Below are 16,316 nucleotides of genomic sequence, written 5' to 3'. Positions count from 1 at the left end.
GCCTGTTTCCTACTCTTTTGCTACCAAACATACACAAACTTTTTTTTCCTCAAGTTGACATTCTGCATTACGATTTCCTGTAAATAATCATGTTCACCATTTCATAACTGTATACAGTGATATTTTATGTAGCTGTAAACACTGATTTATAAAATATGTAGTGCAAAAAGGTGCAAATATCATGCCATCTGATACATCACAATCTATATTAACCCAAATACCAAATTATTTTGCTGAAACCTGCAGTTCTGAATAACAACTTGTGATGCTATAATTATCATTAATCAGATATGTACTTCTAAACCAGGGCAACAACCTACTAGACACTTAAGCCTGTATGAAATTTTGTAATTACTAATACAAGGTATTATACTTAGTAAAATTATAGCTATGCTTCCTTTCCTTGGTGGTCACAGCTTGATATAATACATTCAAAACCTTTATGCCCTAATTTATGTCCTTTGAATGCCTTCTATAAACATTTATAGAGCACTCCCCCCTTGATGATGTTTATACAATGTTTTCTTTCAGACAGGCAAGGGCTACCACTTGTCTCCTTTCACCTATTTTAATTAGAAATAGCCAGAATAAAGGGGACCTAAGAGCCTCATTTCTAGCTGAAGAAAGCTGGAGACAATGGTTAGCATTTGTGTAGAGACCAGAGCATACTGGGAATTGCCAGAGAATGAGACAACACAAGCAAAACATGTTAGATGTAAGGCTGGTGTGAGCTTCTGGGTCTGAGACTTTCAGCGTCCAGGGAGGGGCTGCTATGCCAGGAGTAGACTCACACCAGGGACTGTAAAGCACTCAGAGAAAATGGGGGAGATAGAGCAATGGAGACTCATTTTAGCCAGACCCATCCTGTGCTCCAGAAACACAGCAGGCAACAGATTCTACTCAGGCCCTCTTGGAGCTGTAGCACACAATTTCTTCTGTGGACACACTCTAATGAAAAGGGAAGAAGGATCTTTCAATGGATAAAGCCACATCAACTCATAGTGTATAATTTCTTCATAAGAATATTTTGATTCACTGAATTTCTTACAGACTCCAACAACAAGGTTATAGCTGCTAATTACTTTAAGACATCAATCTACATCTCTGAGTTTGAAATTAGTTCTCTTGCCAATTTTTTATTTTAGAGGCCTGCCAAAGTTGACCTAAATTAAGTCAATCTGCACAAAAACCATGTGTGTGGCCATATGTAATATCTTTCAAGATTTCAGGCAAGTCAAATAAAGAACTGTTTTGATGAAACACTTTCAGAAGGCTCTTTCACTTCTTTGCAGTTTTCTTCTTTTCTTTTTTTTTTTCCCCCCCTCCCCCTTTGGTTTGTATGTAACAGAACAACTTTGTTCAGAAACTTGATGTTGATTTTGTTAATTTTAGACTAATGCATTTAACTATTACCTGTATCGCAACAATAAGCAAAATTGAAACTGTATTTGTTGACCAAAACTATATATACCTGGAACACAATGAGCAGTTTTGACACACCTCAGTTTAAGAGGATATTCAGAAAGTGAAGAGGGTCATGCAGTTGGCTTTGAAATTTTCTAGGGGCCTACGGTACTGACGCACAAGGAGAGGTTGGAGAAATCGGAGTTAATATTCCTTTTCAGGGACTAGATGAGTGCTGTGTTTTGGATTTAGCTTTGGGTTTGGTATGAGAAGAATGCTGATAGCACACTGATGTTTTCAGCTGCTGCTGAGACTTCAAGGACTCTCCGACTCCTCATGTTCTGCCCGTGCGCCAGGGCACAGGGAGGGAGCATGGACAGAGCACCTGACCCAAATTGGCCGATGAAATATTCCATATCATGGAACGTCATGCTCACTATATAGAGGAGGGGTGGTTGGGAAGGGTCTCTCTCGCTTCCGGGATTGCGATTGTGGGATCTTGGTATCTCGGGGTCGCCAGCCGGGAACGGGCTGGGTATTGGTTAGCGGGTGGTGAGCAATTACATTGTGTATTGCCTGTTTATATATTTCTTTTTTTTTTTTTTTCCCTATCATCATCACTGTTCTCATTTTATTGCCATTATTAAACTGTTCCTATTTCAGCCTGCGAGTCTCCCTTCACCCCTCTAATTCCCTCCCCCATTCCCAGGTGGGGAGGGGGAAGGGAGGGTGACCAGCTGCGGGGGTTTGTTGCTGACCAGGATCAAACCACGACAGTGATATCTGCAAACATAAGACATCCTAGCAATAATACACACCTTTTGAGTGGTGATCTTTGGACCAGATCCTACCCAGGCTTTCAAGATAACTTACAAATCCTACCTGAATCCGCATGACTTTATAACATCTCATGGTGCTATTTTGATGGAACCATTTGAGTACTGAAATACTTTAAAACCCATGGGGGTTCTAAGAATCTACTACTGAATAGACCACAAAATTTAACTGTCTCATGTGTCTTACATTAAATATCTGCAGTAAATCTTTATATTCAAAATAACTATGCTAGAGCTTCTGAGCTCAAACTGCTCAAACATAACACACAATGAATACACTATAGGGTGCCTGTAGTCACAGTCTATGTACTTCTCCAACGCCATATCAAAAGTGCCATAGTTAAGTAAATTTATAATAGATGCACAATAAACAGTAATGTTTTGTGATTTTTTTCCCCTCTACATTTGAAGTGACAGAAATACTGAGTATGTCTTTCACCTAGATTTTCATCAGGTCCTCTGCACTTTCAAGAATGAAATGGGATTAGGACCTATGAAAAAAATCTTTCCACCAGGCTTTCTTTCTCTAAACAGTTAACCAAACCAGTTAACTACCAGAAAATTCAGCTGAAATAAATCTTATGAGGTATTTGATCCATTCCCCTAATTCAAAATAAGATCAACTATATCTAATTTCTCTCTGACAGATTTTGTCTGCCCTGTTTGTAAAAATCTCTAATGATGGAGAATCCTCAGTATCTTCAGGCAATATATTCCAGTATTTAGTCAGTAATTTTTTTCTAATGTTTGTTCTAAATCTTCATACCTGTCACTTAAACTCATTACTTCTGTCTTATTTCTACTGGAAATGGAGAACAGTTTATTCCTTGTCTCTTTGCAGCAGCCTTTCACATATTTGAAGGCTCCTATACCTCCCTCCCCATGACTGACCATGCAGAGCTTTCAACCTTCTTCACAGACCATGCTTTCTCGGTCTCTGGTCATTCCTGATGACCTATTCTGAACTCTCCCCAACTAGTCAAAATCTAACTCAACCTGAATACACCAGAGGGATTACACATGAACACTCCTGGTTAATTCAGGCTATTTCTCCAGTCTGTCAAAAAAAAAATTTCATTCCAATCCTGTCCTCCAAAATGCTTCCAGATCATCCTAGCTTGATACTGAATGAGAAATGATTAAGTGTGCTCTCCATCATCTGAATGACTTGCAACAACACTGAGCATCATCCCAGACACACTGGGATGTGGCTAGCCCCCCAGAGGTACATCTTTATGGTTTGACAATGAACCATCAACAGTCTCGTATTATTTCATCTTTGTCTTTATCTCCTTACTTATTTCAAAAGTCATTTTGCATAGTGTGAAAGTTAAAAATCTATTGTTTCTTCCTTATCCACAGTGTCTCTGCCTTTTCAAGGAATAAAGGAATCTGACATGATTTGTTATTGATAAATATATTCTGTCTGTCATTAAGACCTTATACTTCTGTAATTATTTGTTGATAATTGAAGCTAGGCAACTTGTTTGTAAATCTCTGCATCTTCATCTTTTCCCCTTTTTAATGGAAGATGGGATACCTAACAGTTTTTAGCCTTATGTAGCCATTCTCTACAACTTCTCAAAACTACCATTTATTGGCAGCCATAATGGAGGTCTGCTATAGCCATAAATCTCAAATGTTCTTGGATTTCAGCAAAACTAGATACTTTGAAGATCAGCATGTAATCTATTGTTTTCTTACTCTAGCCCTAGTTCTTATGTCTTTGCCATCTTAGAAACATAATATGTCCCACTGAGCTTTCTTTGTGGTTTTGTTTTGGGGGTTTTGTTTGTTTGCTTTGCTTTTTTTTGTTAAATATTGCTAGCTTTTCTGATTCTTTCTCCAGATGCTTATGCTGTTTTTCTATACGAGTTCTTGTAAGTTTGAGCTATATGTCCACTCTGTCTCAAATTCCACTTCCAGTTTCAGGTCCCTGTACAGCTTGTGCCTTAGCCAAGTTAGTCTTGCTGTTTCACAGAAAGATGTCTGCTAGATTTAATGAACATCAAATAGCACTTATAATTCTAACATATCTAATTTCTTTAATCTAAGAAGTTTCCTTTAATCTAAGACAATTTTTAAAAAGTTATTCAATGATTCTACTCAATCAGTCACTCATAAAATCAGAAAGGCAAGACATTTGAATTTGCAGTAGCACTTATATCTACCCCAGTGGGAACTTCTAACTTATATTTTACTAATTTTTCAACTTGCAATTTAGAAGTTATAACACTCTGTTAATACATTTAATTTCAAGCTATGGATTCTTTTCAGTGTGTTTAAGAGAGGGATTTTCAGAATTAAAAAAGAAAATAAAACCCAATCTGTCTTCTATATTATAAATGTGCTCACAATGGGGAAAAGCAATGTTTAGGGTAATTTCATTACATAAATCGCACAATGGAAATATTAATTAGTTTTCAAAACATTCTAGCCTGCTACCTGCTGATCACTGTGCACAACAGTCAAAGTTTATAGTATAGTTTGCAGTGAAACATGGGGAACATTATACTTTCATACTAAATCATAATGAAAAAAAAGACAAAATAGAATTTGGGATACTTCTGTACAGTAATGGTTTTAATACCTCACTCTCCCTATTCCATTGTAGACAACTCTCAAATATATTAATCTGCAAGTTTAGAATAAAGTGTAAACCATAAACTGGATTCCTTCTCCCTTCAAAGTAACAGTAACATGCCTCTGTTCAGCTTCTATAAGTCCATTGTTTTAAGCCTCATGTGACAGCAGGCTTGAAAAAGGAAGCCTTGTGTTATGCCAGAAGATAATGAGTAGCGTGTGCATGGGCACTAATATAAAACAAATTAGGCCTATTTCAGAGCATCTGTTTCCTGTCTGATGGATTCAGAAGTATTATTCAGAAGTATTCCATTTTTTGTTTCTGTGATGTTTTTAAGCAAATAAGACATTAAACTAAACTTTTGTTATTCCTGGTGTAAAAACAGATACAAAGTAATTAGGAAGCATCTTCATGTGAGAAGAGAAGACTATTGGTCCAGAAACTTGACTGCTCAGTTAGCAATTATTATTAAAGAACTTTGTTCCAAAGAGTGACAAAATATTAGGAGAGACAACAGGCCAGGCAGCAACAAGAGATTGGCCTTTCCCTTGCACAAATACACACAGAGTAGATGCTATGGCAGAGGAGAAAAGGAAAAGGAGCTACCTGTTTGTTGTCGTTTGAGCCCACTCAGCAGCTAAACACCACACAGCCGCTCACCCACCCCCCCCCACTTGGGAATGGGGAGGGAACCGGAGGGGCAAAGGGAGACTCACGGGTTGAGATAAAAACAGTTTAATAACAGTAACAGAACAATACGCTGACAGCAGTACCAACAGGTAATGTACCATACAGCTGCTCACCACCCACCCACCGACCGACACCCACCTGCTCCCAGCCAGCGATCCCCAGCACAAAGGCCCCACAGCCACACTCCCAGAAGTGGCAGCCCCTCCTGGCCCCCTCCTGCCTTTATATAGTGAGCACAATGTCACGTGACATGGACTATCGGCCAATCGGGGCCCAGCCCTCCAGCTGTGCTCCCCCCGCCCCCGCACACAGGTGAGGGCACTGGGCCCTGGGGAGCCCCTGGGGTCTCAGGGGGCTGCAGCTCCTCCCGCTGCCAGACCGACGGGAGCTCTAGGCCAGCCCCAACCGGGACACTGTTTCAGTGGATCACCAGTGGCGCAGCCTCCAAGAAAGGGAGCAGCAGAAGCAGCAGCAAGCGGCAGAGCTTACTGTAGATTTTTATAAACAAGTAACTTGGTAAACAGCTGTGATTTTTTTGCTGATACTGCTAGACCAGAACAAGCAGATCAGCTAAAATTCCCCTTGTTCTGCTGGGTGAAAGCTGCTGAAGTTTATCATTATTACATTTGTTATCTCACCCTCGTGTAGGAAAGAAAAACTATCTCACTACATTGCCATACAGTAACGGAACAACTCCATTCACGTCTGGTTTTGTCAAATTTCAGATCTAAGGAGACCGTGGTTTTATGATCACTATTCCACCAACAAAACATGTGGACTTCAAAGTGTATGAAAATGGTCTTCTTCAATTAAGCATCGAGACAAATCTACAGTCTTCTAAAATAACGTTCTGAGCCTGCACAGCTATGCCCAGCTTCAGCAGCACAGCCTCTGCAGCACATGCCCAGACACAGCTAACCCTTGATCTGAGATGCTGATGGCAACTGCTGTTCCATTCTCTAACTGTGGTAGCAGGAAACCCAATTGCCAGAGACATGCTTTGCTGTATTTAAATCTGGGACTCAGTCAGAGGTCTCTGAAAAAAATTATCTATCCTGAGATGAACAGGCAGTCCTATCAGGTAATCTGATAATCCCCTCTGGCTGTAAACTATGAAACCTAAGATTTAAACAGTTCCCATTAGTCTCTTAGCATTATAAACAAAAGCTTACTTTGTATCTAATAGCCTTTTGCGCTGTAGGTAAACCTAAGAAATACAAAGAACACAGGTTGCATAGCTTGAGCAACAGTGGCCACTGGTACAAAGCCTTTCAGACAATGCTTGGAACTTGCGCAGTTGTCTGTGATGTTGCATCATGCATCACACACTGCATGTGCTGTGCTCTGAAAAATCTGGAGAAACACATCATCTGTGGAATTAGAATTGGCCAAGAGCCAGGAAAATAGCTTGAATTTTGTGCAACAGGCAGAATAGAATTACCTTTAATGTTGCTTCAGACACAGAGCTTATACTTCCCAAATAGATAGACCAATACTCTGTAAAATGCATTACCACTATCAGCTAAATTAAACCAACTTTAACCACTGTCTTCATTTTTTTTTTTTTAGATGAATTTAGGCTAAAAAATTAAAAATATCTATGAGCTGTTGGAAAGACATTGCTTTCATATTTTAATCATTACCACATTATATAGCAATTGGGAGTTGTCTTTTGGGAAAGCACCAGACATATTTATGAAAAGTTTGTAGAGCTTTACAGAAAATAAAAATACCATGTGCTACCAACCATTGTAATTCCTGGTCTAAGGTATTAAGAAGTCTCAACTTTGATATCTTGTGTGCACTATTTTTCTCTGAGAATAAACAAGAGAAAGATTAAATCAAAATCAAGTATCATCATAAGTCATTATTAAAGAAATCTGCGTATCTGCAAAACTGGGGGTTTCTGCAGTGTGTTATATGGACAGAATTTCTATACCCACAGCTTTAATTTTCTGAAGGAGTAAAATGAAGTATTTCCAATTGAGAATACCCGAAGAGAAGCACTTCTTAAAATATGTTTTTGGTTTTTTAATTATTAAAAGGAATTTTTTTTCATAATTATTTGAGCTCTGTGCAATATATAGTCTAATTTACCTGTACCCTCAATGGTGACTGGAAATAACTTATTAAATACACCAATGTTATCCTCACATTAAGACTTCCTTGTTATCGTAAGTCAAATAAATAAAGTACGCAGGACATAATGGCCAACAGATGAAGTTTATGACTTTAGATCAGATTTCACAGTGGTGTGAAACTCCAATTTATCATTCCAACTTTCACTTCACCACATAGAAAATGCTGCCCTCTGTGACATTTTCACTGAAACCCCATGCAATGTTAACAAAATAATTAAATATTAATTCATATTACTCCTTTTTGAAATTAGTTCTGGAGAATGCATTATAATCTTTGTTTTTCTTATAGATCTTCTTCAAAGCTAATTTACTGTATTTTTGGCAGCACCACTTCACAAAAACTTGGAGTATAGCTAAGAAAATCAAGTCTCAGGTAATTGACAAAATCAGGCATTAAGAAAGGAAAGACAAACACTACTTTTGTTTTCTGAAGTACTGCCAGGAAGAATTAGAAATTGGTATTAGATTCCGAGTGAAGACGTAGACTTGATTTGAACTGAAATTTCCCACTGCCCTTCACACAAACACCTGTCACTACAAAAAAGAATTTGTAGAAAAACTGATTTGTAGAATATCTTCCCATGTTAGAAAGTGGATTTTTGAGATTTAATAATTATTTGTATCTCATACGTTTCTTACAAGTGATAGGATTGGTAGCATCTGTTAGCAAGCCTCAGTGAAAAGGCAGGAAGGTGTAAGTTTCTATTCATGTTAATTTTGGCCTAGGCACACCTCTGAAAAAAGGACAATTGTGATAATTGAATGCCTTTCTCACTTTCCTAGCAGCAAGCATCATAGGAAAGCTTAGTGAATTTTATGTTAGGTCCATGAGACTGAAATATTAAGATGAAAAACTTTTTTAATGTTAAAACCATTGGTTTGTTCTTAGACAACAAGATAGTTGCAAAAGCAGTAACTATTCTTGAAGGTATCAAAGGAATTTAAGCTGATTAGGATGTTATATAAAGTTAAAGCATAAAGATAATATTATTTAGAAATACTAAACCAGCTAGAGGCGTACAGAACAGTTGTGTTAGAATGGCAGGCAGTCAGCACAGGTGGTCTTGCTATAACTGATGTCAAGCATCCATGCAGGGCAAGGCAATACAAAGTAGGTTGAGTGCAGACACTGTAACCCAGGGTCTTTGTCCTGCGTTTTTTCAGAAAGGTACAAAGAACGAGATTGTATGTCAGTATATGTAGTGGTAAAAGGCAGACAGAAAAGACACTTCTTAATCCAGTTTGGGGCTCAGACGCTGACAAAATATATCCTTCTATACCATCAGGTTTGTCTTTTCCTAATAGAAGACAGCATTGGATATCAGAGTAGATGAACTTGGGTTTTATCCAACAGTTATATTTTGCATCAACTACTTCATAAAGCAGCTATTACTTTAGTGTGCATGCAGTAAGAAAGATGTATAGAGGCTATTTGGTTTTTTTTTCTGAGTTTCACACAGAAAGCTCTATCTTTACCAATTCATTGTTGAGAGATACCCAAGTTAAATATATCTGCTTACCTAGGTCACAGTACTTGTTGCAGAATGCAGATGAATGCAGAGAAATTTTCCTGTGTTTCCTAAGACAAGTCTGCTTTAATTCTTTAGGAAGACACAGAATATCACATTGCCAAACAAACCTAAGCCTCAGCAGTAACTGCAAGTTCAAATATTGAGGCTTGACAAGAATGTACACTTTTAATAACGATCATGTAATGTTTATAAAGTGGTGAAAATGCCTAGAATTTAGTGAGCTATTTTTCCTGACATAGTCCATGTAATTTCATGACCTCTTTTCTCTAGGAACCATTTCCACACTAGGTCTAACATTACAGTGATCAATGATCATTCAAATATAACTTCAGCACTCCTATTGTCCTAATAAATTCATCAATGCTACAAACTACTGACCTTACCCTAAACCCATCTGATTGCAGGCCAGTTGGCTTAAATTTTCTTGCCACTCATCAGCACAAACATGGTTATCAGCAGCTGACCTGTGAACGGTCAGGAACATCAAGGAACTCATGTTTTTAGACAGGGTAACTGCAAAGAAAAAGAACAACTTCAGTATTATTTCACACAGTTTTATAAATGGTATCTGAAGACACATAACTACATTCAAAAGAATTTTCCAAGATGCTGACACTTTTGCTGATTTTATATGCTCAACAGCTATGTAATTTAAAGCCAAAGCAACCATGGCTATCAGAACCTTGCTAACGTTGAACAGCATGAGACAGTAAACAATAAGGAGATCTCGAGGATTAGAATAAACCAGAATACTATTGAGTCACCAGCATGGGTTCACTTGGGTTTCTGATAGCCTTAATCTTAAATGATGTTTTACCCCACAAACAGTCCAACTGAAATCACTAAAGTAATTTGTGGGATGAATGCTGCTTGACATAAGAGTGATATTATTCTTTGACTGTCGGTAATATGCACTGTTTCTGTTATAACAATATGTAGGTGTAATTAGAGAAAGAAAAAACAACTATTGTTTACAAAAAATATCATTACCATTGTTTCTCTCTTAAACCATGTACAAAAGTGTGTGCTTTTATCACACACAAAAAGCTTCTCAAAATAGCCCAAAATGGAAATTTACATCCCTCCCTTTCTAGGATCCCTTAGAAGATGTTGGGTTGTTTACAGTTATTCCTGAAATACATGCTGGTTTTAGTTAAACTGTTCCCCTGACTTTTTCTTTGATAGTACTAATCCTAACATAGCCAGTCATTATGCAATTTCCTACGCTGAATATATATTCTCTCCCCAAGAGAAAGGTATGTATTAATCCTAGATTACTCCTTTTTAAATAAACATTTCTAGAACAGTTCTTCTCTGTCGCATTGGTTTTATTAAATGCTGTTGTTTATAGATGTTCATATAATGCTAAATGGCTTAAATTATTTATACAATCTACTTCAATATGAATATAAAATATTTGTTTTTATAAATCATGGTACATCATGCATTTAAAGTTACATACAAAGCATCTCAAAATTTAGTAATATAAACTGTCCTGTACAGAAATACATGTTAACTCAGTGAAATCCCAGAGGACATACTACTATTTTCCAAACTTCCCCTTTTCATTGCAACATTTTTGAAATGCACCTTAATTTATATTTAAAGAATAATACTTGGAGAGCTCTGCTTTAACAACACATAAAAGCATGAGGCCTAATCTGAATATAGGTAGCAATAGCAGGTTACATCATTCTGCATGTCTTTAGCCAGTGCAGAGGGGACCTAGTAGGACTATCTTCTCATAAACTCTGAACCTGCACCATTGCAGTCAGTGGGAATTTCACACTGATTTTCATAAGTACTGAATCAGGGCTTAGAAGTTTTGCCCAAATGAATTCTACATGTGAACATCTTCCTACTCTCTCTTCTATCCACAACACTTCCCCAATTTTACACATTGTAGAAGTTCCCTCCTATGTCACGTTTCTTATATCTTTTCACTCTGACACTTCACATTGAGTCTTTGCTTTCTATTTTGCCCACTTTCTTGCATGCTTTCCCAACCTCAACCCAGTCACCCTTTGGTAATAAAAGGAGCATCTCTCCACCACTGCAAATGTGTTCTACATCAAATCACCAGTGATTAATCCCACCACCCAAACACCACTTCTAGGCAGAGTACACCACAGCAGAAACTCACCACAGTCCCATTCATCTGAGCTGTCACTGCAGTCTGCTCGCCCATCACACCAGAGCTCACGTGGCACACATTCATGGTTGGCACATTCAAGTTCACTCTCTTCACAAAACGCTGCAAGGACAAAACCATGTTTCATTCTGAGAAAGAAATGATCAATGTAAAGTTCACACTGAGACTGGAAAAAATTAGAAGGAAGTTGGAGGTAGGCATAGATCAGAATTAAGGAGTAAGAAAGTGGCAGTGGAATTGAGTGCACCCCCAGCAAGTTTGCCAATGACACTAAGCTGTGTGGTGCTGTCAGCATGCTGGAGGGCAGGGATGCCATCCAGAGGGACCTGGACAGGCTGGAGAGGTGGGGCCTGTGTAAACCTCATGAAGTTCAACAAGGCCAAGTGCAAGGTCCTGCACATGGGTCAGGGCAATCCCAAGCACAAATACAGGCTGGGTGATGAGTGGATTGAGAGCAGCCCTGCAGAGAAGGACTTGGTGGTGTTGGTTGATGAGAAGCTCAACATGACCCACCAATGCACACTTGCAGCCCAGAAAGCCAACCATATCCTGGGCTGCATCAAGAGGAGTGTGGCCAGCAGGTCAAGGGAGGGGATTCTCCCCCTCTACTCCACTCTCATGAGACCCCACCTACAGTGCTGTGTCCAGTTCAGGGGTCCCCAGTATAGGAAGGACATGGACCTTCTTGAGCAGATCCAGAGGAGTCCACAAAGACGCTCCAGGGGCAGGAGCACCTCCTTTATGAGTACAGGCTGAGAGAGTTGGGGTTGTTCAGACTGGAGAAGAGAAGGCTCTGGAGAGACTTTATAGTGGTCTTCCAGTACTTAAAGGGGGCTACAGGAATGATGGGGAGGGACTCTTGTTCAGGGATTGTAGAAATAGGATAAGGGGTAACGATTTTAAATTGAAAGAGGGTAGATTTAGATTAGATATTAGAAAGAAATACTTTAGTGTGAGACAGTGGCACAGGTTGCCCAGAGAAGCTGTGGCTGCCCCCTCCCTGGAAGTGTTCAAGGCCAGGTTGGATGCGGCTTTGAGCAACCTGGTCTGGTGGAAGGTGTCCCTGCCCGTGGCTGGGGGGTTGGAACTAGATGGTCTTTAAGATCCCTTCAAACCCAAACCATTCTGTGATTCTATGAAAATTCAGAATGGACATCACTGAGGCAGAAAGTCATTGGTGCCACACAGTGGCAGAGGGCATCAAAGGGAAGGGAGGGTGTCTGGAAATGTCAAAATCTGTGATTACTTAGCATCATTTCTAGTCTTGTCATATGAAACCTCTCTAAGCTTCTCACAGGCTTTAAGTGAAAATACTGTGTTCCATGCTTACTAGGAGACTGTTTCAAATCTGCTTATTTCTTCATGTTCTTTGAAAAAAAATTATTTTACTGTAATGCATATGTATTTGCTTTCATCCACAGGAACTCTATATTCACTTTTAGATCCTTCTTTGCTATTTAAAATCATGGAATTATTTTTATCTCCAATTAGAAATGGGGAATTGATGTACAGATAGACATGCTCCAGTTCACAGTTGTTTGCTAGCTGGCAGCATTAAATAGGGATTTCCTGAATCTCTGTCCAGTGCAGGAACCACAAGAGCTTCCATTTGCAAGTGCCTTTTAGCTTTCCCCCAATCATAACAGACCCCTCCTGAAAGGGAGGTGTGTAGCATTGTAGTACCCTCCTCACCGACACACTTCTCTTCCAGCTTATATAAATGCCATTGTTAGGGAACTTTGAGAGCTGGGGGAGAGCAGAGAGGGAGAGTCTGCATGGAAAGAATCTGCATTCAGTTGTGCCTATGTCTGACTTGTATAATACCTATACTGCCATGAAAACCAAGCATTTATTTGCAACATTAGTGCAAAAAATATACTTCACAATGAAAACCATATAGATAGAGCAGGCATTGCTGCCTACTCTGACATAAGTGATCTTTCTGGCTCTGGAATAAAGCATGCAAAACAAAAAAGCTCTAATTCTGCCTTCCAGAGAGAGTGTATTTCAAGAGCTGGAAGCCCTCAGCTGGGGAACATTTGCTGCCATTTTGGAACAATCGAGCCCCGACACAAAAGCAGAGAGGAAATATAGTCTGATAATTATTCACAAAATGCTGCAACTTAACCTAAGCCTAACTTTAACTAAGCCCTCAGAGAATCTTTTCTTTGCCATGATCTTAATGTGTGACCATGATCAAATCACCTTAATACCACTTTCCTTTTTTAGATTACAGCACACAAACGTCTTTGAAGTCAAATGGTGTAGTCTTCACAATGAAAAGCAGATTAGGAAACATTCTGTGAACTGCCTCTTCCCAAAAAGAAGCAAAGTTAGATCTAGTGATATATACAGCTTGCCAATCATTTTGGCAAACATATTCATATGCTCCACATAGCACATAAAATGTGTCTACCATCCTGTGTCTGCCAACAGAACTCCAGAGACTCACAAGCAACTTTTTGTAAATTGTAAAATTATATACTACAGTACCAGCAAAAATGCTGAAAAACTGGGATTGCCCAGAGAACTAACATTCCAGCTTTTGATCTAGTTTACTAAGCATCTGAGTGCAGGCTGTGTCACTCAGTATGTCTTTTCTAGTTCCTTGTCTTGAGGACATGGCCCCACACCAGGTTTTCTCAAAAGAAGAGAATTCGGAGTAGCACACATTCATGAAAGCAAAGCTAACATCTTACAGCACCCACTTGCAGATTTGCATGCAGTGTGGGAGCCTACAAAGCAGCTGCCATTTGCAGGTCTTCTACCTCTTCCCACCCCACTAGTCAGATGCCGAGTGGAAACAGAACACAGGGCAGCTCCCCAGGGGACCAGAGAGCCTATTGCACACTGACAGCACTTCACGCCGACTTAAACTCTGTGTGTGGACAGTATGCCTGTACCATCAGCGCACCATACTAAGTTTTGTATCTCTGATACTTATCACAATTTGGATTGTAGATGCAGCCTGTGGAGCCAAGCGGGGAGACAGAATCTAAGAAATGTCAAGCAGAAGAAAAATAAAATAAAGCAGGGAGACATATGAAAATTACTGAAGAACAGATCAGAAGGAAAATCAAAAGGAAATAAAGAAAAAAGAGCAGTGAGCAGCTATACCTATATGGAATGAAGTTGAGAAAAGTTGGGAAAAGGAGTCAAGAAGCTACAAGGAATAAAGAAAAGAAGCACAAAGACAGAAGAAGGAGGAGAGAGAGAGAAAAAAGAGAGGATCAGAGTGACCAAGGAGACAGCAAGGATACAGGGATGTGTGAGGACACAAGATGAGGGAAGAGATAAATTGGTGACATATCAAAACTGAAAAGGAAGCTGAGGGAATGACTAAGCCTTTCTGCCTGTAGAAAACCTTTTTACTTTCACTTGTTTTGCATCCCAAGATCCCAAAAATGTGATCAGTGCTTACAGGACTAACAAACTGCATAAGCCCTTACAGCAATTCTTTTCATCCATCATGTCAGGACAGTCTGGGAAACCATCACAGATCATAGTGTGTTTGATGCACAGCTTCTTCAAAGGACACTCCCAAAGACCCCTTTCTCTACAGCCTGGAGGCAGAGAAGCACAGTTTTGAAACACTTGTATGGAATATCAGATCTACTGTTTTCGTCTTCCTTAATAATCCTGAAACACATAAAATATTTTCACTTACAATATAAATTTTAAAAGGTATCAAGAATAGTTACTATCAAAGAAATCAAAATAAGATTGTCATAGTGCACACTTGATAAATGGGTATAAAATACATAACACTTTGTAATACTTCAGTGCTTTTTAAATAATAATCTATATTATGCTACATGTATCTACAAGTAATGGTTCAGACATTCGTTCAATTAGCTCAAAAACCCCATAAACCACTACTCTTGAAATACATTTACTAGTAATATATGCATTTGTCTAATCCTGACGTCTGTAGTTTCTTTTAAAAGTATACCACACAGACCTTTGGTCTTTCAAAAGCAAATCCTATGATAGTATGGAAACTCCGTGAAACAGTGTAGAAATATGTAATTTTTTCTGGTAGTGCTAATACAGCATCTAATGCAGATCACAATGAAAGGTAGAGAGATGCTGTTAAGTACTGAGCACAGTTTTCATGGTTCCGTAATCTGAGAGCAAACCAGTTTGAAAAGATTAGAAAGACCCAATGAATGTATGAAACTTCAAGAGGGTTCATTATTATGCAGGGAGCACACTGCATTGTTGTCTCTTCAAAGTCCTGCTAACCAGCCTTTCTGATTTCAAGAGGAATACTTATAAAACTGTGTCAAAGTACTCTGACAGTAAAATTCCTATTAGTCAGCCAGAGGAAATTAAAAATGGCTCAAGGTACATTTTAAAAAAGTTTTTTCTCATTTTATTTCACTATTTATTTCCATCAACTAATAAAGCACTTCACTGTGAGACCAGTTTAAATACTTTGACATGCTAATGTCTCTCACATCTGACATTCTGATTTTATAGGAAGCCATAAAAGCAGCGTGTTCTCCTGACTAAAACAGATGGTTTGATTGCCTTGTTCAGCCTGTTCTATAGATGATAACACTAGTTCTCATTTTCATCCAAGCTCAAATTCAGGTGACAGCCCTGATGTCCCCACATGCAAATAGTTGAGGTATAAGCTCACAAACTGCATTTGAAGAAGAATCTCTGCTTGCCTGGGCCTGGAACTACAGTAGCGTATCAGCAGTAAGTTAGTAAGCAGGAATGTTGTTTCCAAGAAATGTTATTTCAGAAGTGAGTAGTTTACAAACATGAACTAGTGAATCACTACTAGCTCATATGATTACTGGAAAAACCTACTCATATTTTAACTGTAACTGGATTTGTGGAGTGTTTGATTTTGTTTAGATTCAAAAAACCATGTCAATAAATGTTACAGCCCAGAGAAATAAATAGCCTTGAACCTGTGAAACTAATTCCATATCATCAAAGAACTCTCTTGGGTATCATCATTTT

The 16,316-nt window shown here is 38.8% G+C and overlaps 1 protein-coding gene across 3 annotated transcripts in view; it reads right to left on the bottom strand.

Annotated features, from left to right (window-relative positions):
• CORIN (corin, serine peptidase) overlaps positions 1-16,316 on the bottom strand; it is a 164,327-nt gene that overhangs the window by 16,030 nt on the left and 131,981 nt on the right. For all 3 annotated transcript variants that reach the window (XM_042807702.1, XM_032998954.2, XM_042807703.1), the window contains exons 14-16: positions 14,789-14,902; positions 11,331-11,441; positions 9,571-9,700 (exon numbers count right to left, since the gene is read on the bottom strand). In XM_042807702.1, coding sequence (XP_042663636.1) covers positions 9,571-9,700; positions 11,331-11,441; positions 14,789-14,902 — 355 coding nt within the window. The remainder of the gene's footprint in view (positions 1-9,570; positions 9,701-11,330; positions 11,442-14,788; positions 14,903-16,316) is intronic.

Source organism: Tyto alba, unplaced genomic scaffold (genome assembly GCF_018691265.1).
Source record: "Tyto alba isolate M040663 unplaced genomic scaffold, T.alba_DEE_v4.0 Super-Scaffold_6, whole genome shotgun sequence".
In the NCBI taxonomy this organism is placed as follows: Eukaryota; Metazoa; Chordata; class Aves; order Strigiformes; family Tytonidae; genus Tyto; species Tyto alba.
The sequence above is the reverse complement of the archived record's forward strand: the minus strand, read 5'-3'. Positions and strand labels throughout refer to the sequence as shown.